General features: G+C 41.2%; 2 protein-coding genes across 3 annotated transcripts in view; one reads left to right on the forward strand and one right to left on the reverse strand.

The window, feature by feature from the left end:
* ctnna1 (catenin (cadherin-associated protein), alpha 1) overlaps positions 1 to 23,780 on the reverse strand; it is a 60,637-nt gene that overhangs the window by 31,583 nt on the left and 5,274 nt on the right. For both annotated transcript variants that reach the window (XM_079556432.1, XM_079556433.1), the window contains exons 4-9: positions 21,204 to 21,370; positions 20,488 to 20,607; positions 19,291 to 19,560; positions 16,047 to 16,250; positions 3,148 to 3,228; positions 2,588 to 2,740 (exon numbers count right to left, since the gene is read on the reverse strand). In XM_079556432.1, coding sequence (XP_079412558.1) covers positions 2,588 to 2,740; positions 3,148 to 3,228; positions 16,047 to 16,250; positions 19,291 to 19,560; positions 20,488 to 20,607; positions 21,204 to 21,370 — 995 coding nt within the window. The remainder of the gene's footprint in view (positions 1 to 2,587; positions 2,741 to 3,147; positions 3,229 to 16,046; positions 16,251 to 19,290; positions 19,561 to 20,487; positions 20,608 to 21,203; positions 21,371 to 23,780) is intronic.
* On the forward strand, positions 5,522 to 10,906 carry lrrtm2 (leucine rich repeat transmembrane neuronal 2). The gene is made up of 2 exons (XM_079556435.1): positions 5,522 to 6,246; positions 6,862 to 10,906. Exons 1-2 carry the CDS (start codon positions 6,243 to 6,245, stop codon positions 8,502 to 8,504), a joined length of 1,647 nt encoding a protein of 548 aa, XP_079412561.1. The 5' UTR covers positions 5,522 to 6,242; the 3' UTR covers positions 8,505 to 10,906.

Consider the following 23,780-nt stretch of genomic DNA (forward strand, 5'->3'; position numbering starts at 1 on the left):
GGCGAAAGTCACTAGTTCAAGGGGTCGACAAGTGAATGTGGGTCAGTCTTTATGCTCCTTTCAAAACAAGTGTGTGAACTCATGGACACTGCGCCTCAGGGCTCCTCCGCAGCACCTCCCCACACAAAAGGCTGCTGACGACGGCTCCTCAGTTACTCATCCGTGCAGTTTAAGATTTTATTCTAAGAGCAAATTGTCGTGAGGGAAAGTTGAAAGTGAAGTAAAAATCAGCTTTTAGTTCATTGATTCAGGAACAAAGACACGGTATGCCTTTAAAACAAACAGAAAATGAACGCTTTCTACTTCATTTATAAAACCTTCCATCGTCCTTCTCCAGGTTCCAAACCCCAAAATGCTGTTTCTTCCACAGAACTGGGAGCAGACCAGACAATGAAGGAAAAAAAAAAAAAAAACATGACAATAATTGAGTTTGACCTAAGTGGAGAGAATGTGATTTCGATTAAATGTTGAATAATTGCGTAGCCCTATTAAATCTAAAACCACTAGTCAGAAGCTTCAGGCTACTTTTAGTTGATGAAATGCCATGGAAATCAAAATTTGATACACTTTGTCAACCAAAAAGTGTCCATATTATTTAAAACATTTAGCTAACATTCAGATAAGAGACTTGTTCCTGGCATGTTGATTTAAAAGTAAGAAATGAAGTTGTTTCATGGGGAGGCTGGATCTTGTTTCCTTGTGTGTCTTTTTATTAGTCGTCTCATCTGGAGATTCACCCATAGTTAAGTTAAATTTAATAAATGAGGACTAAAGTTTAATATATGGCGTGCTAGTGTTGCTGCTGGGTCCAGTCGTGAAGACAGTTCTGACACATGAGCTGCAGGAGACACTCAAAGCCCTCGTCCCCAGTGCAGCGCTACCTTCTCCCTCTGATGCTTCAGCAGTTTCTACAGTCTACGGCGGTGCTGCGCAGACTCCACTGCACCAGCCAATCCACACACACACTCACGGTCATGTGTCCAGAGGGACGGGCACAGTCAAATGTCAGTGTCTGATGCTCTGACGCGAGCTTTCGAGAAAATACTGAAATAAGAGCAGCATGTGTTTATCTACATCTACATGGCAAATTAGCATACAGTGCAAATAGTCAATAGTTACATTTAAAGGTCACACTTTACAGCGCATGAAGAGCATGGCAATAGCAGCTTCCACATTATAACAAAGAGCCTACGTAATTAATTATAATCAAGTTTCCTGATAAATATCGGTCATATTTCCGTTGTGTTCGACTTGCTTTTGGTCCTGATGTAGTCTTTAGGCAAAACACTGCAGTTCAATAGGAAACGTAAGAATATTTAGAGATCAATTTGAATTTTCTTTCTGTGGATTAATAAATGTGCATTAAGTTTAGGCAATTGCTTGTTTCCAAGTGAAAGTTAATACTAGAGTTAAATGGAGAAAAGAGAATAAACAATTGAAAAGGAAAACTTACTTCGACTGCCTTGAGTTTTGTTTAACTTTTATAAAAAAACTTGTTGAAATAATTTAATAAAATAAAGCAAAATTGGACAGCCTTACTACAGAGTAATGAAAAAAGGATAAAGTATAATCCATTATAAACCATGCACAGGAAGAGTCAGGAGTCTTTTAAAAGAGGGTGCATAGCGGTTATTTATCTTTATAAGAGGCGCTAAACGGCACGTATGAAGTTTGTGAGGATAAATGTGTTCTGGCAAGGACAGCATTTCCCAGAGGAAGCACTAATCCTTGAGTTGGGGTTTGTTTCACTTGTTTGGTTACACTTAAAATTTTGATTTGTAGCTTTGACCGCACACACAGCAACGCTGTGATTAAAATCAGCTTTGGGGGAATCGAAACGGGGAAAGATGGAGCAAGAAAATAATAATATATTAATGTCGGACTAGGTTTTCAATGAGGAAAAGTCACCACTGATTGCATTTTCAGGTTTTACTGTGATCTGGTGCATCACCAGAGAGTCATAAAAATAAAAAAAATAAAATAAAAAACAAGCTTCCATTTTATGCTAAACAACTTATTAGTGCAATGAATCAATGATTAAAATAATCAGCTGTTTTTATAAATGATGTTTATGTTGACCAGTTCTCTGTCTTTTTCAGGTGGTAATCTGGTGTCATCTACAATATTGGACTTCATTCATTTTATTTAGAGATTATTTCTTAGTGATGTATTTGTTAGGTGTTTAGACACCCGGGTTTGAAATACAATTTGGATCTATAATAGACCCAATTATGCCCAGTTTCCAAAATGTATAAATGAACTCCAAAACATACAGTGTGCTGAGTAAGGAGGTTTGATCATGGCATTGGATAATGTGCCTAAAATTTGGAAGTCCAATAATCGCTCACCTTTTGCGGTGTAGTCATTAATCGATTCATATTCAATCAATTAGCAAGTTAAACATTAGTTGCAGCACGATTAACTACCACTAAGCGAATCAGCAATTCGCTGCACTTGCACTAACAAGCACATCACTGACGCTAATTGGCAGATGATTTGCTGCTCACGATCCCACAAGGGTAAAGGTCGAAATGAAAGAGTGCATGAAGCTCGGCCTGGTTTGAGCCAGATGCACAGTGACAGTTACCTCGATCAGCTTGTTGGCGTGCTCGCGGAACACGTGCGCATACTCCTTCACTTCTTTCTCGTTCCCATTCTTGGCAGCTTCGATCAGGACCAGAAGGGGAACGTTGGTCTCCAGGAAGGAGTCCGAAACATGGTCCATCACGGCTTTGCGCAGCTGTGAAGGTAGGGCACAGTTAAAACTCAGTCTGTTAGTTAAACCCAGTGTGGACAGTTTACAGAGCAGTGTGTTTTGGGCGCAGTGATATTCACATACTATATAGTTTCTGTCTAAGGAAAGGAGACCAGTTGGACTGCCATCTCCTGGCAGCAGGGGGAATTAAACAACAAGCGAGCCTTAATTTTTAGTCAATTGCATGCTAACAAATCCATGATGCAACGGTATGCAGTTTGAAGGCAGATCAGAATGGTCCAGTGATATTTTATACATAATGAAGCATTGAAGGAAAGGAACGAAGTGAATGAAGCAAAACTCCAGGTTCTGGATGTTTTGGATAATTTTATGACAGGGTAAAAAGTAAAAAAAAAACTGGTTTGAGTAAAGTGAGATGTTATAGTACAAACCTGTCTACGAAGGTCTCGGGTCTTCTTGGTCATCCTGTCAATGGCGGTGTTAAGAGCATCGCTTTTGTCCTTTCTTCCAGCCTGAAAAATAATAACCCAATGTGAGCTTTAAGTCAAGACAACATGTAAAGGGTGAACAATAGAGTTTTAAAAAAAGAGCTTTGGTTTTTTTCTTCGTTAAAACGGCACTATTGAAATGCTTGAGTGGTTTACCTTCAAGGCTCCTTTTGAATGACAAAAGCATACACTAAAATCAAACCCAAAGAGGATCCAACATAAACACCGTGCAGCACCGGGGAATAAAGGCACAGCTGCTTTGGGTACAAAACACATGATTTGCATTCAAATCTCTGCTATCAATTTGGGACAACATACCCTTTTAATTAATAAAGCAAACAGTGATTACAAACAGTGAAAACCCATATCGGCACAGCTTTCATTTCTCCTACAGTGAGTTCAAACAAAGAACTACGGCGGATTGCATCATGGTTCATAAGACAGCAGTTTCCTGGTCCTTTTTATGTTGCATTATGATAAATGCTAGAAATATAAATGGCAGCTGTTTATGAATAGATAACCGTGTAAATTATGTACAGTATCACAGTAACATCACCGGCAGAGTAAAGGCAAAGCGAACACGCACACCAGCAACAGTCTAAGCCCCAACCACAGTTTCACACTGAAAGCAGAGAGATGTTCAGTCACATTGTGCAAACTGTTGGAGCGTACAGTGAATAACTAAAACTTTCAGGAGGATAAGGAGATGGAGGGAGGTGGAGTGAGGCGCCCAGATACAGAGCGGTGCAACCACAGGGAAATTAGAGCGACAAGAGGACAGCCACCAGAAAAATGCCCAAGATGCACTGACACTGAAGGCTGTCTGTCAACTTCAGAGGGCTTGAATCAACTCTAGTACAACACACCACAGTGACCGCCACCATCCCCCACCAGCCCCTGCCCATTGGGGGGCTGTGTGCATAGTTAGGGGCCATGGGGCTTCAACAGCACTAATCTCCTATGATTTTGTGCCGGTTGGAGGCTCTGCTGTGGTAGGGCTTTACACTGCTTTGCCTCTACTTCTCAATCCTATTTCATTCAGGCCTGGCCAATATTTCATTTCCACGCTAGAGGCTTCCAAAGCACTTCTTCAGGTGCTTATTATGGAGGCAGTTTCTCTCTAGCATCTCTATCCATCTCCTCCAGGACGGATTAAGGAATCCATGGTATAAGGGGAACTACATAGTCAATATGCAAACATATAAATTAAGAGGATCAATAAACTTGGTTAGGACTGCTAAATATCACAAATGTGTTCATTCAACAGCTGTATTTTTAAACATCAGAAACTGCAAACCTGGGGGATATCCACTGTGCCCGGGAGATTTGAGCATCTTTACCCTTGTTTTTCTCACACATCCTGCATAGGAATCCCAGAGGGAGATGTAGTCTAGCACAAGAAATGTGCCGACTGACAGCCGTATGCCGGTCAGGTAGGAGGATGTCAAAGCCAGAGGCAGGATATGTCAAAAAACACAGAATTATATAATAACATTAACAAGTAATGACCATCTTATGAGGGCTTCTTTTCAGCTCAGTGAATATGTAGCACAGCCTACAGTGACAGTGAAGGGAGTTTAGTTTAACACAGCTATCCCAAAGAACCACATTATGTCACAACACTGCATCTGCGCTTCACTGTCCTACATTAGAAAATAACCTGTGTGACAAACAGCACTTAAAGCTGAGACATTAAATCACGGCAAAGCACGAATAAACACATCTGGATGAGTTTGCATCTTAAGTTTAAGAAGAGATATATAATCCATCATTTATTTACACAGGATTATCAAAAAAAGATCTACACTCATTTAAATATTCAAACTATAATGATGTTTTCTCTCTCCTTTTGCATGTTCAGGGTTTAATTTTATCACAGAGCAGCTGGCCATACATCACACGCCAGTGCTCAAAAATTAAAGCGCGGCACTCAGAATATTTAAATTATGAATAAAAGCCAGACATACACTTCTAGATCACTTCTGCCTAGATACAAGGCAGCATCTTTCTATTTCTGCTGTTGATCTTTTGTACAAACATGCGTTGTGAAATATATGCGCTTTGTAATGTTAGCTTATTTATGCTGCTGTACACATTCAAAAACAGTGCACAGACAACAACAAGGCACGGTCCAGGATTTACAGCAGTGGTTAATTTCACTGGTGAGCTGCTGCAACACATTCGAGTTATCAATATTCTGATGGTGACGAGCTTTAGGAGAAAGAGGGGGGAGGGAGCGAAGACTGGAGGTGCACACAAGTAGTGCGTATGAGACAAAAAGCAAGTGACTGAGGCAGAGAGCGAGCGAGCGGCTGTTTGTGTGGGAGAGCGGAGGAGAGAGAGAAATGGTAGTGATGATCGACGCCAGGCTGCCACCACTCTGTAGCACTGAGTGGCTGCAACAAAAAGCACAGAATAACATCCCCGACTCCCCGCTCTGCTTTTTTCTCTCTCCCTGCGTCTCCGCTAGCAGACGGGCTCCGCTCACAGCTCTGCAGAGGCTATCCTGAGTCTCTCTCCACCGGCGTCGAGAGCACCGCGCCTGGCTGCCATCAACAAGTTAGGGCTTTGAGGACCACGGCAAACGAGAGGGGACCGCTTCGACTCCAATTAAGCGTCGGGGGTGACAGTCGTTGCGGCTGACGGGGAAACAAATAAGAGAAGGAGAAGAAGGAGCAGGAGGAGGGGGAGACTGATCACCGGATTCATTTTGGACGCAGCCGATTAACTTAAAACATATATAAATAGGCCTATATGAATATACTTTTGAAGGATTTTGACAAAGGGGGAAGATGAACCCTGGACATTTTTGAACTTGGAATTTAATGGACATTAAACAAGGATTTAAAATCTTGGGACATGGAATTTCAAATTTTGTTTCAGTTGAGTGGGCTCCCAATTGCTTCATTTCCAAAAAGGCTGATTCCTTTTGTGCTTAATCAAAAGGGTTTTTTCCCTTTGGATTCTTCTTCCATTTGGTTGCTCCAGGAGTCTGCGGAAAAGGACAGTTGAATGCAGCCTCCGATGTGCACAAAAGAATGGGTAAGTTATCCCCTTTTATATCGCAGGTCTGGACATGAATAGGATATGCAAGTAAGGCAGAGGGAGGCTAAGCACTAAAAGCTCTTAAGCCTTGTCCATTTACCGCAACTGTCCTTCATTTTTTCCTTCGTCACAAATTAAAAACATGCCACATATTCAATGACATCAGACTTCAGCTAAACTTCCAGTGAATAAAACCAGTAAAGTTAAAATGAGGAAAATAATAATACAGCAAATGTGATAGAAATCAGATAAATCCGGTCTAATTAGCAAACACTAACAGAGAAGCTCCATTCAAAAGCAAAGACGGCTTGAATCGAGAAGACCGATTCTAAACTGCTTGAGAGCACAAGTCTGGCATTAATAACATACATTTTGAAATATTGCCGAACAATTGTTTGTACATATCAATGAAATGAAAGCCAGGGCTCGAAGAACACATGTTCACATGTAACATCAAAGTTGCCTGTGCAGTACCAAAGCCAGAGTGTGCGCGAGGGAAAAAAATGAAAGCAGAGAGAAAGCTGGACCGTCACCATGAATAAGTAATAAGTGCTCTGCAGAGATTAGCTTTCCCGCCCCATAGTTCATTTTCTTATCTTTCAACCCACCCAGGTTTCCATTCAAGGTGGCCATTGGTGGGACCAGCACCAGCGGCTGTGTGTGCGTGTGTGATCAGCATGCTTCTGGTGTGCCTGCTGCCTCCTGCATCATGCACAACCTGCCCTCAGAAATGCCGCTGTGAGGACCTGCAGTTCTACTGCGACACCCAGGGGCTCCAAGCCCCCCCAGATGGTGTGGACAAGGGGGCCCTGGGGCTGTCCCTGCGCCACAACAGCATCACAGAGCTCAGTCCCGACCAGTTCTACGGCTTTAGCCAACTCACGTGGCTCCATCTAGACCACAACCAGATCACCACCGTTCAAGAGGACGCCTTTCAAGGGCTGTATAAGCTCAAGGACCTCAACCTGAGCTCCAATCGAATCACCAAGTTGCCCAACACAACCTTCATTCACCTCATCAACCTACAGATCCTGGACCTGTCCTTCAACCAGATGACTTCCCTGGAGCCTGAACTATTCCACGGCCTAAGAAAGCTTCAGATTCTACATCTTCGCTCCAATCTGCTCCGCACCACCCCAGTCCGGGCTTTCTGGGACTGTCGCAGCCTGGAGTATCTGGGTCTCAGCAGCAACCGTCTACGGAGCTTGGCCCGGAATGGATTTGCCGGGCTCATTAAACTTAAAGAGCTCCACTTGGAGCATAATCAACTGACCAAGATCAACTTGGCCCATTTCCCTCGCCTTGTTGCTCTACAGTTTCTATATCTGCAGTGGAATAAAATCAACAATGTGACCTGTGGCATGGAGTGGACCTGGACAACTTTAGAAAAGTTGGACCTCACAGGAAATGAGATCAGAGTCCTGACATCTGACGTGTTTCAAACGCTGCCAAATTTGAAGATTTTACTGCTGGATAACAACAAACTGAGCAGCCTGGATCCTCAAGTCTTGGATATGTGGCAGTCTCTAGGTACTATTGGGCTGTCCAGTAACCTGTGGGAATGTACCAAAAGGATTTGCTCTCTTGCCACTTGGTTAAGCACCTTTAGGGGAAGGTGGGAACATTCCATTCTCTGCCACAGTCCTGAGTACGCCCAGGGAGAGGAGATTCTTGATGCCGTTTATGGATTCCAACTTTGTCAGAATTTTTCAGCGCCGGTTGTTCAGACCATTAGCACGACCACAGATGCTACTACAGCTGCAGATATCACAAGTTCTTTGTTTGGAATTATGCAGCCGACTCCAACGCAGGACTATGCAGAGGAATACGTTAGCTTTTCCACCGCCATGACCACAACATTTACAACACCAACTCCCCGTACTGCTCAAGCAACAACTGCTACATCGGAAGAACCAGCTGTGACGGATGATTTCTCTGCTATAGACAACACTGTTATGACTCATAGGGTCATCATCGGAACTATGGCCCTGCTCTTCTCATTCTTTTTCATCATTTTTGTTGTGTATATCTCACGGAAGTGCTGCCCCCCCACCCTGCGCCGGATACGCCACTGTTCAGCTATCCAAAACCGCAGACAAATGAGGACCCAGCAAAGGCAGCCTATGGCAGATCTAGCCACACAGGTGCCATATAACGAATACGAGCCTAGCCACGAGGAGGGGGCACTTGTGATCATTAATGGCTATGGGCAGTGCAAATGTCAGCAACTGCCTTACAAAGAGTGTGAAGTATAAACTCTTATTTATTCCTAAAGCATATGGTTTGCCATTCAACCATTTCAGATGATACAGGGTTTGCTTTTATGGTTTTCTTTTTAAATTTCTGTAAAAAGCTTAATTTCTACAAGTGAGATTTAAGAAAAAGAAAAATTAAATGCTACAATGATAAAGGTTATGGATATGACAGTATAGGGATAATGTAGAGAGTCACAAAATTTATTTTTCTATGAATGCAGGTTGTTTAAGGCAGGGGCAATCATTTTCAACAAGAAAATTGTAAACTGTGAGATTTGTCTCCACATTGTCTCTATATTCTGCAGCACAGAAAATATTTGGGCCAAAGGCTCATTGCTAACGGAATACATTAAGTGGAGAAATGTGATGTACATTATTTCTTTTGCAAGTGAATTTTGAACTCCTGTTTTTTAACTGCACCACAGTAACTGTAAGCCCATCACTTAATCACTGGCGATTGAATTGGATCAACTTTATCACAATGTTTTTGCTTTGTAGTTTCACTGTTTTGGAGATCCTATGATACATTAAAGACCGTTATTACAAAACTCCATTCTGAATTCTATCTGGAGGTCATATGTTTTGTCAACAGAGTTGCTGAAATAACTAATTTTACATAAATTATATTTTTCTTTATATAATCTAAAATGAAATAATTTCTACAAAAGTAATTAACGAGGAAAATTTGAGAAACTTTGTAAACACAAGGAGCTGCTACTCCTTTACTATTAATATGCCACTGTTACTGCCAAGTGAAAACAGATGGGTGTCTTCCATACATTGGATATGGAGTATATTACAGGCTGAATGAGTCATCTATGACTTGTGCAACTCTGTAAGTGCCACATACTGTTAATTGACCCGCTTTGACTTTCTTTTTTTGTCAAAAAAATTGTGTGAATTGTTATGTTTGGAGACCAAGTTATGCATAGTGCAGACAGGGGGCCATTTTACTCTGGAAATAAACCCTTCCCAGTGGCCTGGCTTTTTTGCTCCTCGACCTAATCAGGAGTGACAGGTTCAAGATTGAACCAATTAAGACGAGGCAAAAAGAATCTAATATTCTGTCAGCCACACCAGTGACCCGGCAACATTTAGCTTGTTCAGTGACTCCAAAGTGTTTCAGTGGTATTCATCTTTCACACTACTCTGCAACAAGGACACTTCTGTTCACGTGTTCCAAAAGAACAGACACAGGTGTCGTCTACGCGTAATATGGAGTTTCAGAAAGTAACACATCACATTTTCACATCTGACAGCCACACGTGTCAAGTTAAACTGCGGTCAATACCCCAGAGCAAATGGAGATCCAGTGATAAGCGCACAGCGAGCCTGGGTCAGGACACATTTGTATGCAGCAGGGAGAGGATGTGCATTACCATCAGACTAGAGCTGCTGCTGCCGCAGCCCCGCACTTCTTTGTGTTCACTTTGGTGGTGGGGGCAGGGTGAACAGAGATTGAGGCTAAGTGATGGGACGATAGGCTAATGTCCTTGTCCCCTAAAAGAGCATCTTTTGGCCAAGCCTTGTGGTAGAAAAGCAAGTACTTACAGACTGCAACCAAGTTGACAACACAGATTATGAAGTCATGAGTCAACAGATGACATCCAACGGTGACCGTGCAAAACAAGTCAAAGAAAGAGTGACTAAGCAGTTGGTTTCTGTTCAGACAAAGAGGGAGAGTGCACTAAGGACACAACATGTAGCCTGGTGTCATCATTAGTGACACCAATCAATTCCACTTAAACATAATGATTGTGTCTATGTATTTCAGGCCATGCTTTTAGGATTCTTAAACTTAGGATGTGTTTGTGTATACCAAAAATCTTTTACACATAAAATCAGAATGAATTATACAATGTTGCAAGACATTTTGGTCATAAGGATTTCCAAAGCCAAACTTTAACAGTCACACTTTTCTTTTCTTTTTAACCAACCATCTTTCAGTCTTGCATGTCCAAAAGTCAAAACTGAGTTTGAATTTCCAATTAATTGGCTTTATCCAACTTTGCAGATACTTGTTTTGTAACAGCAGAAGATGTGTACATTTTGAGGTTTTGTCCGCAAATTTTACATCACACTGTCTAAAGCTAAAATTGTACTACGTGACTTCTGAAATTCCACTGAATTTGTAGAAATATGCACCCTTTGCACTCTGGCTCTTTGTAAACTGTTTTGTTTCCTCTTGTCACCTCACCCTGACTCCTATCCTGCCTACAAAAAATAAAAAAAAGAAAGAAAAAGTAAAGTAAACCCCCAATCTTACCCCACCTCTTTGTGCAAAATGAATGCTTTTCTCTTCCCATTTTCCTTTTCTATTGTAAATGTACAATTTCATATGTGTATAGTGCATAAGATGTGCCAAAGTGAAAAAGAAAAACAGTTTCCCTAAAATCATATATATTTTTAAATAAAATTGTTACAGCATACAAGTGGTTTTCTAAATGGTGGAGCTCTCACATGGAATATGATCTCTATCTGTAATATCCTAGTGCAGAGAATAACCGTAGATTAGGTTAATGTCTAGATTTCCTTCACAGTCAATCTAAAGCTTTGACTTTTGTTGGATATTGAATTGGAAGATATTTATTTTCACGGTGTTACTATTCCAAGTTATTTGTCAGTTTACAAACACTTTCTAATTTAACATGTCTGGAAGCAGATGAGAAAAGATTACAAAATCAAGTATTGCATGAAATTTGAACGAATGCAGTCAAAACCCATCAGCCTCAAGCTCGTGCTTTCCAAAGATGCCAACACAACGCAACTGAGACGGACTATTGTTCTGGGAGAGGCGTTTTAATTTTACCTGCTCTTTTTTTGATGAGTGCTACAGAAAAGCGCTTTCGTAATTAAGGTGCGGGGGGCCCAGGTGGGAGAGGTGATTTTTAGTGGTCTGCAGGGTTCAAGGACTCAGCACTTGTATGCTTCAGGCGCTCATTACAAGGCCAACTATAAATCTGGAAAATGCTTACTAGGACGGACATATCGATCTCCGGTCCAAGCAAAAACACAACTCTAATGTATTTATTACCCAACACATTATGTGCAATTCTTTTACCATATTGCATCATCTAAACACTAGCAACTCAGGGGAGTATTTGAGAAGGTGTATAAGCCCTGACTAAATGGAAAGGTTTGCAAATAACATAAGCAAAGTCACTTGTATTAGATTTTTCATTATTCTAAATGGGCAGTATAGGATGTCAGAAAGAATATTTTTGAAAAGGGATTAAAAAAAAAAAAAGAAAAAGTCTTACAATGGTTGGCCAACTGCAATAGCAAAGTCCTTGAAATTGGATTTTGGGCATAATTATTTCCAAAGAGGGCACATAATATAAAGTGAGCAGGAGACAAAGTGCTGACTTATCGGCCAAGTTTTAAAGTCATAAGTAAAACTTCAGATTGTTCCAATATGCCTTGAGTGAAAATGCTTACATGAACAAAATGAATAGGTATGGTTTGTAATACTTGCGCCTGACAGGTCTATCTAGTTGATGTAGTACTTAACAGCGTCTTGGCCAGTGGCTGATGTTATAGTCATATATCCTTGCCATTCAGCTGTGTTTAAATTTTGTTTCCACTCTCGTGATGCATTGTTCCCAGTTGTAAAACGGCCAACTGGGAGCAATCCCAACACTCCAGATGGCCACTCCACTATTGGTGTCTCAAACCCAGAAAGCACTGCACATGAGTTATGGCTACACATTTAACAAAAGATGAGGAATCTTAAGATGAATGGCAGATATAAATTATGATACTCCAAAACATTCCGGGGAGATTTTCTTTCTTTCGTCACTTCGATCAACCACCATGAACATAAAAAAAAGACACGTGTAAACGATTTTATAAGTATACTCTATTAAGATGTCCTCACGCAGCATCGTAAAGGTTGTTGGAATATAGTTGAAAATACAACACTCTTGTATCAGTGTGATGACTAACCTGTTCATTCAGAAAAACAACTACTCAGGTAAATTATTATTGGTCGATTTACTTTCTTTGTTCAAGATCATGAGACATGTGTCTGTCCTGCTCAGGCCCGTCGATGCGGTTTGTCCATCAGCGGTTGAGATATCATTGATGTAAACTTTACTCTAACATGGTATAAAGTGGCTTCACTGTTAAAATGTAGGCCAGGTAAAAGATTTTGTGAACATTTGTCTAAGAATGAATTTTTAATGATTCTGAAGGGGAAAAAGTTCAAACACTTCCGCTTATTTAACTTGATTTAACCCTGAGCACACAGTGTAGCTGCTCAAACATCAGCAGGGTGTAAAACGGTCTTTAGGCCCGATTTAACACTGAATACCATTTGTGATGTTAAATCGGCTCTGATTCGCACTTGAAATATTGGCATTTTTGCATCGTTTTTGTCAATATGTGCCAGGGTTTTCCCAACCAGGGGTACGGGAAGTTGAGCACTTGGCATGGGGTACTTGGAATGACCTCAGATTAAAAAAAAAAAAGGTCAATCGGAGTAGAATTTCAATATTACTTTCAATATTATTCTCTCATAAATACTGAATAATCTATGTTTAAATTTTGGCAGGATCCTCCCTATATATTAATGCCTCAAGTACGTGGGATAAAAAAAGGTTGGGAACCACTGTGCCAAGCAATGAACTCACCTGAAAATATTTCGATGCGTTTTGTTCTAGGATTGTGTAAATCTGTCAAATCGAATGGCCATAATTAAAAGTACAGACGCTTACATATAATATTCCTCTCAAAAGATTCTAGCGTCTTGCAGGTGACAATGTGTTCAATAGTTGCCTCACAAAATGGCCACGGTGGCTGACATTCACCGAGCGCAAACGTTATAAGGGAAGTGAACTGTGCATCCACCTGCTGGCAAAACCAATCAAAAAGCCTTCAAAGCCACAGAGAAGATCAGGATCCATGTCTGAAAAGGGTGCCTGACTGGCTCTCACTGACAGAACGGTGTTTTATGGAGGCAGTAAATATAGGAAAGGCCTTGGGGACACTAAATCTTTCTCTGTTACATTGTGTGGAGAGTAATTTGTTTTAATTATGCATTTAGATGAGATTACAACTAGATAAAATGAACTGCTTTTGCACTGGTCTCAAATTAGGTTTAGCCCCTTTGAACCTTTTGCTTCCGCTCAAGAGCATCAAAAGCCCATTCATTATCGTAATCTGGCCCCTTCCCGTGTCTGATTTGTCTGAGAATAATAGCATTCACCGCACTGTTTTCTTAACATCGGACAGTTCAGTCACTCTCTTAAAATGACAGTGTTCAAGGGAGCTCAAATGGCCTGCCCCCTTGCTTGGTTCAGGAAGTAAAAAAAATCTTCATACGGATTAAGAAAATATTGAGAGGTAGGCATTTATTTGAAACTTTATAAAACAAAACATTATGCAAGTATTTTGCCGTATCAGTTGGTAGTAAAAAAAAAAAAACCTGATCCTTTGTGCCTTCACACTCCTTTGTTTCTTTTTTTTTTTAGTTCCAATAGCAAAAAATGAATAAGACATTAACTCCAGGAACCCTCCAGTGCACAGGACTGATGAGCTCCATTGAGTTTAAGATGTAAAGGTGAAATGTGCTTTTAAAAGTAAAACTACTTGGTAGTGTCTCAATTACAATGACACAGAAAAGACCAACCCCGTGACCAATTTGCCCTTTTCATGAAGACGGAAGTGATAATGCATCACTCCTTAAATGTCAGCGGCTTAATATGTCAGAGCAACCTGGCGACACTCTGTCGAGGAATCCAACTCTGAAAACACTTGTAAGTTGTCAATCTGGGGTGAGAAAAGGTTGACTACAATCTGTCAATGCTTCTTCAGTCCTTTTCTAATGAGACGAACAAAAAAAAAAGACATGATAGAAAAAAGTGTAATAGTTAGGCATTGACAGTATTACAGAAAAAACATTTGAAAGGTGATTGTGAAAGGCAATTACGCTCAAACAAAGTGGACATCAGGACCCTCTACTGCTCCCGTCATTTGTTCAAATGAAAGGCTTAGTCACTTCCATCAGTGTGCAAAAGTCTGCTGATCATCCGAGAAGGCCAGCGAACTCAGTGAAGTAGAAAACCTGTTCTGAAGAGGACCAGGGAAGCCTGTATGACTCAAGAAATAGTCTGGCATTGTCCTGGATGAGCAATAACAGGAGGCATGGCAGCGACAGACACAGAACACACAAACCTGCTTGACATCTGACTTTGTATATTTGATCATCCTTCAGGAGGACCTCCACGCGAGATAACGCACTGACCCAACTCAATCTCAAGTCATCCCTCCATTTTGACAACAAAACGCAAAGTTTAGTCAGCATTTTCTCAGACCAGTGAATGTTCTGAATTGAATTAAGATGATTTTTGCCTACTGAAGCCAAGCAGCTCTTACAGCATAATACAGCTGCAGTGCAGGCCAACAGTCAAGGTGACTGCCGTAAAACAATGTTGTTTATCAAATGCCAAAATATATCAATATGATATTGGCAAGGCATTTTCAGATTGTCCTCTAAATAATAAGCCTGGGCTACTGACAAGCCAGTTGGCTGCACATACGAACCTGGAAGAAGTGTAGTTACTCTACCGAGTGAGAAAAAAAGAGGAAAAGTGATGCAGTTCTGGATCATAGGTGGTAATAAATAAGATATTAATACAATTCATTTGAGCAGTGGCTTGCTCTGAAATGCTGCCTGCATATAGAGTGGACAAAAAGCTAAAGTAGCAGTGGTTGGAAGGAACAAAATATGGTAAAGGGAAACCTCGCATCAAATCATAAACTAAAAGGCACTTTGACACTGAATATTAAATTTATCAATAAATCATTTGTGTGGCAAGAGCAAAGCAAACCCTGACTGGTCAATTTATGACTGAATCAAAAAGTTCTTCCTCCAATCTAAAATATGTCCAAGTTTAAATTAAGTGCAGTGCTGCTGCAACAAAGCCAATGACAGCAGCTTTAATTACGAACCTTTCCAAAAGTGAACCTGAGGCATATCAGGTGAAAATTACTGCTACACAGTTACAGACAATGTGAAAAGCTCACAAGATCCTTTAAATGCTATTACCACCTAGTCAAGTAATTTGAGAAAAGTTGTTCAGAGGCAACACTGTCATCCAATTTATGAAATCCCAGCAGACAATAGCTCTCCAGCAGACCACATCAATCTACGCCGTTGAAAATAAAAGGGCCTACTCCTACTATAATAAAAAACACATTCAATCAGCCACAGAGAGCTTAGCAGCCACACAGGCAATTAACTTTCCCTGAGTGAGTCCTCAGAAGTGTTTGTGCTCGAGCACCCAGTGCTCTGCTTTACATTCATTTATTTGCAGCATTGTCTGTGCCTAACACAAGCTATAGGTCTTACCTTAACAGTCTATGGTCCATAGCTTTTAATGTTAAAGTCCTAACAAATCTGTAAATGCTAAGCTGTGTGTGGGGAAATACGGGTGGTACTAAGTAGTAATTGGAGATAACATGATCTAACTTTAAGGAATATGAATGTTTGAGAAATTAGACGTGCTTGTGTGCATGAAAACAGCAGAGGAGAGCACTTACATTGCCCATGTACTCAGTGAGCAAGTCCTGCAGAGCTTGGCGCACAGAGTTGCACTCAGCCACGATGCGCTCCCTGCGGTCGTCGCGTGTGCAGGACGAGTCGGCCATGAGGGCTGCTCCGCTGATGATGCTCTCCAGCCGCTCCTCTAGAGAGGGACGGAAACGCTCCTCACTGAACGCCAGGGGATCCACAATTATCTGTTTCTGTAAGGAAGAGACAGACAGGAAATTAAACAGTTAACATTTTGTAGAGTGCTTACAGCATTCAAACGGGAATTTGCCAAGTAAACAACATGCACAAGGATCTGAACATTGAAAAGTGCTTTGTATTACTATAGCTGCAATATTGTAAAGGCTAAATCCATGAGAAAGGTTTTACACAACTTATGAATGTGTCAAAGTAAAGTAAAGACAAAGGTGAAAATGCAATCACACTAATTTCCAAGGATCCTTAAAGTTGCCTCCATGTATATTTATAGCAACTACACAAAGTCTTGATTAGCTGATTAGTTGGGCTATGAATATGAAGTTTTCCTTTGAAAATGGTCTCATTTCAATGTGCTGGAGTAGCTCAGCATGCCTACTTCTATATGTGTGAGATGAGAATAGCCACAAAAATGTCAGCTTTGACAGGTTGCCCGCTGAGAGGAAGTAGATGGCATGCAATGGAGGCAATGCAGAGGGTTAAGCCATCACCGGGAGTCTGGCGAGTTCCTCTTTGACAAAACACTTCTGGGCATTCATTCCCCCTTTAAGTACAGTATACAACTCCAATGTGTGAAGCGTGGTTTATTAGGCATGCCGTCGTCTAGCGTGGCCACCTCCACTACCCTTTCTGTCTCATCTGACCTCCTCTGCTTGCGTGTTGTATCGCCATGGCAACAGGCGCACGATAGACGAAGGGAAACCGAGAGAAGAGTGCGAGGGGGAGAGATAGCGAGTTGCGAGGGGGTTGACTCATTTGCTAATTTTGCCATGCTCTTGAAGCCGCGGATGAGAAAAGGAGCTGGTCTGGAAAGGCAAACAAACAGTCAGTGGGAGGTGCACGTTGTGTCACAATAAATCAAATTAACATCGGATCTAAGAGCAAAGGATGAGCTATACTGTCCTCTATGTATATTCATAAGGTTGTATGTGAATGTGCAGGAGAGCTGTACTCCTAATTAAACTAATAAAGAAGAGTGATGGTCATGTTTTGGCAATGGATGATGGGAACTATGGGTGGAACTTGGAGGCAGCTGGTAGCTCAAGTGACGATCATTTAATGTTGCTTTCATGATCATTAAGGCTTAAAATAACTTGTTTTTTCGCAATGAGCACAACGTTAAAGTATTAATTATTATTAAAAAATACAATCTAGGCATTGTTCATGTGGTAAATGACTATTCTAGCAGGAAAGTGGTAATTTTTTTAATACTACACCAACACAGGTGTACAGAGATGCATTTCCAGTAATCACTCCAGTCTAATGGTACCTTGTTTTAGCTGATCGGGTTAAAGGCTAACTAATGATTAGAAAACCCTTGTGCAATTATTTAGCACAGCCAAGATGCTATAAAACTGGACTTCGTTTAAGCTAGTGGAGTATCTGGAGCATCAGCATTTGTGTGTCGAATAACACTCTCAAAGTGGACTGAAAAGGGACATTTCTTCAGTGTATTCTTGTTCCGAGAAATGAAGGCTATTCCATACAAGATTTCTTGGAAAACATAAAATTGCCTGGTGACCACAAACACTTGAACCGTAGTGCATCTTTTTTCGACCTCCAGCTCAATGCCTCACAACCCCCAAGGGCATCTTGATTCCTACTTTGTGAACCCTTCTACAAGAATGGATCTTGTTGGGGGTAGGGATGGGTACCGGAGCCCGGTATCATAACGGCCCTGGGGCCACGTGTGCCGGTCCACCCGGACCGATAAGCTCCAGCCTTAAAGGAACAGGCCATTGTTTTTACATACTGAGATATGTTCTTACCTTAGCTTAGACAAGTTGATGTCTTTGTGCGTGTGCTCAGTCACACAAATATACAAAAATTGTTTGCATTTAGCCTCTCCCAGCATATTCATAACTCCAAACACATTTCCTCTATTTAAATACGGTTACGTGAAAAGTACAAATTAAACATGTCGGTTTTCTGGATAAAAAAGGGGTTCTATATTGTAATAATACCGTAGGAGCACTTCGACTTTACTGCGCGGAGGTCAAAGTGTTCCTGTATTATTACGCCTTACATTATAGAACCCTTTTCATCCGCTTAGAAAATCGACATGTTTAATTTTTACTTTTCACGCAAGTGCACGCACAAAGACCAGACAGCTATGCATCAACTCGTCTAAGCTAAGGTAAGAAAACATCTCTATGTAAAAACAGCGGCCTACTCCTCTAATGGTCTTCTTAACGGGGCTGCTGCATTACGCTAATCATGCACGCTCAAATAATCGCTAAAAAGTGATCTCCGCTCTCATGGCTGGGTTTGCTGCATCCCCGCGAAATCTAACCAACCGCCTTGATTTACTAGATAATAATAATTTTTAAAAAATAGTAAAGTAAGTAAAGTATATTAACTCCCATATATTAGGTGTATGAGCAAATTGGAAATAAATTAGCTACAAATGTAGAGTAATAAAAAATAAATATAGGCCTAAACGTACCGTTTAAGTACCGAAAGGATAAGGAGAATCGATAAGAGTAGTAGCATCGATAAATCCTCAACGTTACCCATCCCTAGTTGGGGGGCATTTGTAAGAGTCCAGTACATATCATATGTTAATAGGTGTACTTCTTATAGTGCTAAAGATGTCTCTACCTGAAGATGAATGCACTGGAGTGGCAGCGAGGGTAATCATCTTTGGATTCACCACATGAGATGGCATTAGGCTGATTAGCTTCACCTTTTATCCAGCTGTTATTGTGATGGTGTTGTGTGTCAACATTACTGGCTGCTTTACATTTTTATATACCATTACTTTTTAAATCAACTGATCTCCAAGGGTTCGACGAGAAGAGCCCAGCAGGGAGTAATCAGTCAATCCCCAAAAGCTCTTTTTGGATTACGTGAGTACGTCTTTCAGCTTAAGCAAAGTGACATCAAGCGAAGCAGTTCCTTATTTGTCCCATAACTCATCTGTGATTTACATCTTGACTCTGAGCTCTCCAATTTCCTATCCAATTAGTCACTGCATGGTCAGAACTTTTTACGCAGGTCTTCTCGAGCAGGTGCGGTAAAAATCATCAGGGAACTTACGTCAAAGTTGTTGATGGCGATGGCCAGCTCCCCGCCCACCGCTGGCTGGTTGAGGGCGGAGTCTTCGGAGGCGGTGGCCTGGGCAGCGTTGGAGATGCCCGAAACGGCGTGCTGCAGCTGTTTGTAGATGAGGTCACGGTTGGCCTTGTAGGCAGCCACGTCTGGGTGCTGAAGACAGGCCCGGGACGCCGTGTAAAGCATGGGGATGTTCCTTTGAAGCACTCCGCGAGCTGCAGCCATTTGGTCTTTGTGCTGCACGTCCTTCAGCTCCTGACGGGAAAGACGCACGAGGAAAAAAGGTGAGTAAGACCGCAGTGAGAAGAAAGTGTATACATGCGGGTTCAGAAACTCACAAAGCTCTTGAAAATGTTATTATGCGCAAGTCTGTTTCTGAAACTCAAACTTCTTTTGTTAATGAAAAAAATATACACCGATTAGACTACAACAACAAAAGATAAATAAAAAGGTCAAGTCATTTAAGACCCAATGGCAGTTTTTGAACATTTATAAGATTTAGCTTTGTGGTAACTTCATTCCTCATTGAAGATACAGAAAGATGCTTCTTATAAATAAACCTGAGTGAAGACTTCTATCATCTTTCCAAAAACATTTTCAGTATCCGACCTAAGAATAGTATAGGAATGAATGGAGGAGTATGAATACTTTTATACTGTACAGGAAGAGGCTGCTAATGTACGCCGATTCCAAATGAGTCTGTCATGGTCTTCTGGAGACAGTAAGTGTGACAGAGTTTGTTTTAGATGACCCAGATTTATTCCTGTCCCCTGCGGTAACACGGCACACTCATAATCAGCCCATTAGAATATGCCTTAGCAATTTAATGTGCGGGGATTCAGATGTTATATAGCAGTTACATTACAAAAGGGAATGGGAGACAACCACACATTTATTTAATGGGACAAAGAGCACTCACACAAAGAAAGTCTCCCCTGGTCTTGGTGTGATAGGTCTGAAGAATACCCAAATACACTTTTTATCTGACCAGAGCATTCATTGCATTTGCAAATTACTTCTTGCAATGAAGATTCGCTTCACAATGTACATTACCCTAAACTCAAATAAAAATTCAAATATTTCACTTCAACTTCCTATGCCGTCTGTGTTGTGTTGATAACAGTCCGGTTGGCCATCACCATGTGTGCTTCCGGTTGACCTTGCAGTTTGTCCCCACATTACCTGCTGTCTCTTGGCAGCCATCGCGTTCAGCTTGTCCACCTCTGGCTTCAAAGCCTTGTACTGGATCCCAAGGTCCTGCTCAGTTCCGGCATTACGCACTTTGACCAGGCTCTCCTCCACCTGCGCACAGGCAGATGAAATGCTCGATCGTAAATGCATGACAGAAACAGAAGAGAGACAGGAATAAGGCTGGGTACATGTAACAATACCAGTACCTGAAAAATACTTCTACAGTACCTATAGCTGTATTAGTCTTAATCTAGAACAATCTAACACAGTCATTCCCAAAGCTCGGGGGCCCCCAATAATAATATATTTACTCTCTTCTGATGAATTTGTTATTATTCTAGATAGAGTTACATAAAAAGCGTTTAGGCATGACAGTAGTCTAAATACTGGTTAAAAGTAGTAGATAAAGTAGCAAGGAATGTACATTTTCATAAGACATATTTTTTTCAATGTGCTTGTTCTGTAAACAAGCCTTGGGGCCCCCCTGCAGTGCCTCTGATGCCCCCCAGGGGGCCCCAGACCCCACTTTGGGAACTACTGATCTAACAAGTATAGAAATGTACATTTTATACATTAAACACTTATTCTTTGCCGTCCCAGCACAAATAAATAAAAAATGAATACAAAGTAAGTTTCTATAGCACTGCCTCAGGTCAAACCCAGGAGAGGACAAAAAAAAAGAAATTACTAGAACTACTGTTTCCTACCAGTTTGAGCTGCAGCAGAAGCCTGTAGACGTCGGCCATGTCGGCCAGCACCAGCAGATGTGTGACCGCGGACAGAAGGGCCCTGGCTGCACGCACCATGTTTCCCCTCTTTACAGAAGAGCACGGGTCCTCAGCAAACTCACCAGAGGCAACCCTCATCGATTCACCTGGACATGAGAAAGACATACACAACAATTAGCAAAAGAGTATCAGAAAAAAAAGATATGCAAGATAAATGTCACTAAATGGCATTTAAAATACATAAAATACAAAAGAGTTAAAGGAGACTTTGTCATACTGGCTGAGACTAGATTTTGACTTGTCAACGGTCAAGCAGAAATACTGTAATTGTATATATTGTCATATTCTTCCTGTTAAGGCGCTCCTGAACTACAAACAACGTCGTCAGAACTGGTCTGTTGCTCAGTGGTCATCAGTTCTCTTTTGTGATGAGCGCAAATTTTACATCTCATTTGGAAACCAAGTCCCAGAGTCTGGAGGAAGAATGGAGAAGCACACAGTCCAGGATGCTTTAAGTCCAGTGTGACCAGTGTTTCCACAGTCTCTGGTAATTTGGGGGGCCATGTCTTCTGCTGGTGTTGGTCCACTCTGCTTTATTAAGTCCAGAGTCAGCATAACCGTCTACCAGGAGATTTTAGAGTACTTCAGGCTTTCTTCAGCAGACAAGCTTTATGGAGAAGATGCTGACTTCATTTTCCACCAAGACTTGGCAACTGCCCACACAGCAAAAAGTACCAAGACCTGGTTCAATGACCATCGGATTACTGTGCTTGCTTGATTGGCCAGCAAACTCGTCTGACCTGAACCCCATAGAGAACATAATAAGAGACAAGAGACATGATACTGAACAATGCAGAAGAGCTGATGGCCGCTATTGAAGCGTCCTACTCTTCAATAATACCTCAGCAGTGCCACAGGCTGATAGCATCCACGTCACGCCGCACAAAGGCAGTAATTCAAGCAAAAGGGGTCCAAACCAAGAACTAAGAACATATGCATGATTATAGGTTTCAAAGGACCGACATTTCTGTTTAAAATCATTTATTTCATGTAATATTCTAATCTTCTGAGCTTATGAAGGAGTTTTTCTTCAAGCTGTAAGTCATAATCATCCAAATTATAACAAACAAAGGCTTGACATATGTCACTTTGCATGCAATGAGTCTATAGTTTCACTTCTTAAGTTGAATTACAGAAATGAATGAACTTTTGAACAATATTCTAATTTTCTGAGTTTCACCTGTATGTGTGTGTACATAATATATATATTTATATTTTAATATAGAAATTATCATATAATATAATATATTATAATATAAATATTATATTATATCATATATGTTTTTGTTAAGTGCTTGGCTTTAAGAGGACACTCTTTGTTTTTCTGATGTCTGCTTAAGACCAAGAAACCAAATAAGAACATAAACTAAACTATATGCCTGTCTCACGTCCTCACGCAGGCTGTTCCACACCTTTGCTGCATCAAACTGAAACACAGCCTCACCGTGTTCAGTTGCGACTCTAGGAACCGCCAGGAAAGTCCTACCATCATTGTAAAGGTTTTAAAATGGCAAGATAAATTGAGATTACTGTCACCAATGGCAGAACTCAACATTGTTATTAGAGAACGGTCACTGCGCGCTCAAAACTGGAAAAGTTCAGACTCGCCGTAACCAAGTGAACCGAGGTCGTCTCTTAAGAAGCACACGCTGCACACCAGAAAAAGACAGAATCGATGGAGGCTTCGGTTTGCACAAAACCACAAGACAGAACCCCTCACCGTGTTGTCTATGATTCCAGTCCAGGTACTGTCACACCCAGACTGAGTGATCACGCTGCTACCATTGGATGATCATTCACCATTTCTACCTCTTTTGTGGTCACCGCTGTTGGGATGATTGTGTTCACGTAAACCATTTTGCGACCATGATACTCTGTCCATCTTCATACACGGCCAGTGACACAGACAAATGACACCCTTCAGGTTTGTCCACATAGGGTCATCAAACACTGCAGTGGATTCCCAACGCAAAGACTACAGTAAATCTGCAAATGGCTGACTTCAGAGGAAACCCGGCCAAATATAACCTCAAATTTAAAACCGCATTAAATATCTTTGTCTGCAAGGCTGACTCCGTGCCAGCGTAAAGATAACTCGTCCTCGTGTTGTTGGCTTTGTTTGTGTGCTCCGAAAAAGCAAATATTTAATGAACCCATTTGGCCTTCTGTGAGCTTGAAACAATTCAGATGTATATCAAATTTGCTCCCATTGTTTTTCATTATGAATAGCTTTTGTTATGAGATAAAGACCTCAGTGTTCAGCCAAGTTACATTATTAGCTTAAGGAGGACATTAAATTAGACGTGGATTGGAAAATGCTGGAAGTGAAAATACTTAAGGATATTATGAATACATGGCCTGAGGACTATTTGTTAAGGTCTCCCAGTTTGAGCGGATGGTGTCATCTATTTAGAGGGGGCCACTGTCAAAGATGGGACAGTGAAATACTAGGCTGCAGGAGAGATAGTCACTGGGAGTAAACTGACGACGTGAGAA

This window comes from Gobius niger (assembly GCF_951799975.1).
Source record: "Gobius niger genome assembly, chromosome: 5".
NCBI classification, from domain to species: domain Eukaryota; kingdom Metazoa; phylum Chordata; class Actinopteri; order Gobiiformes; family Gobiidae; genus Gobius; species Gobius niger.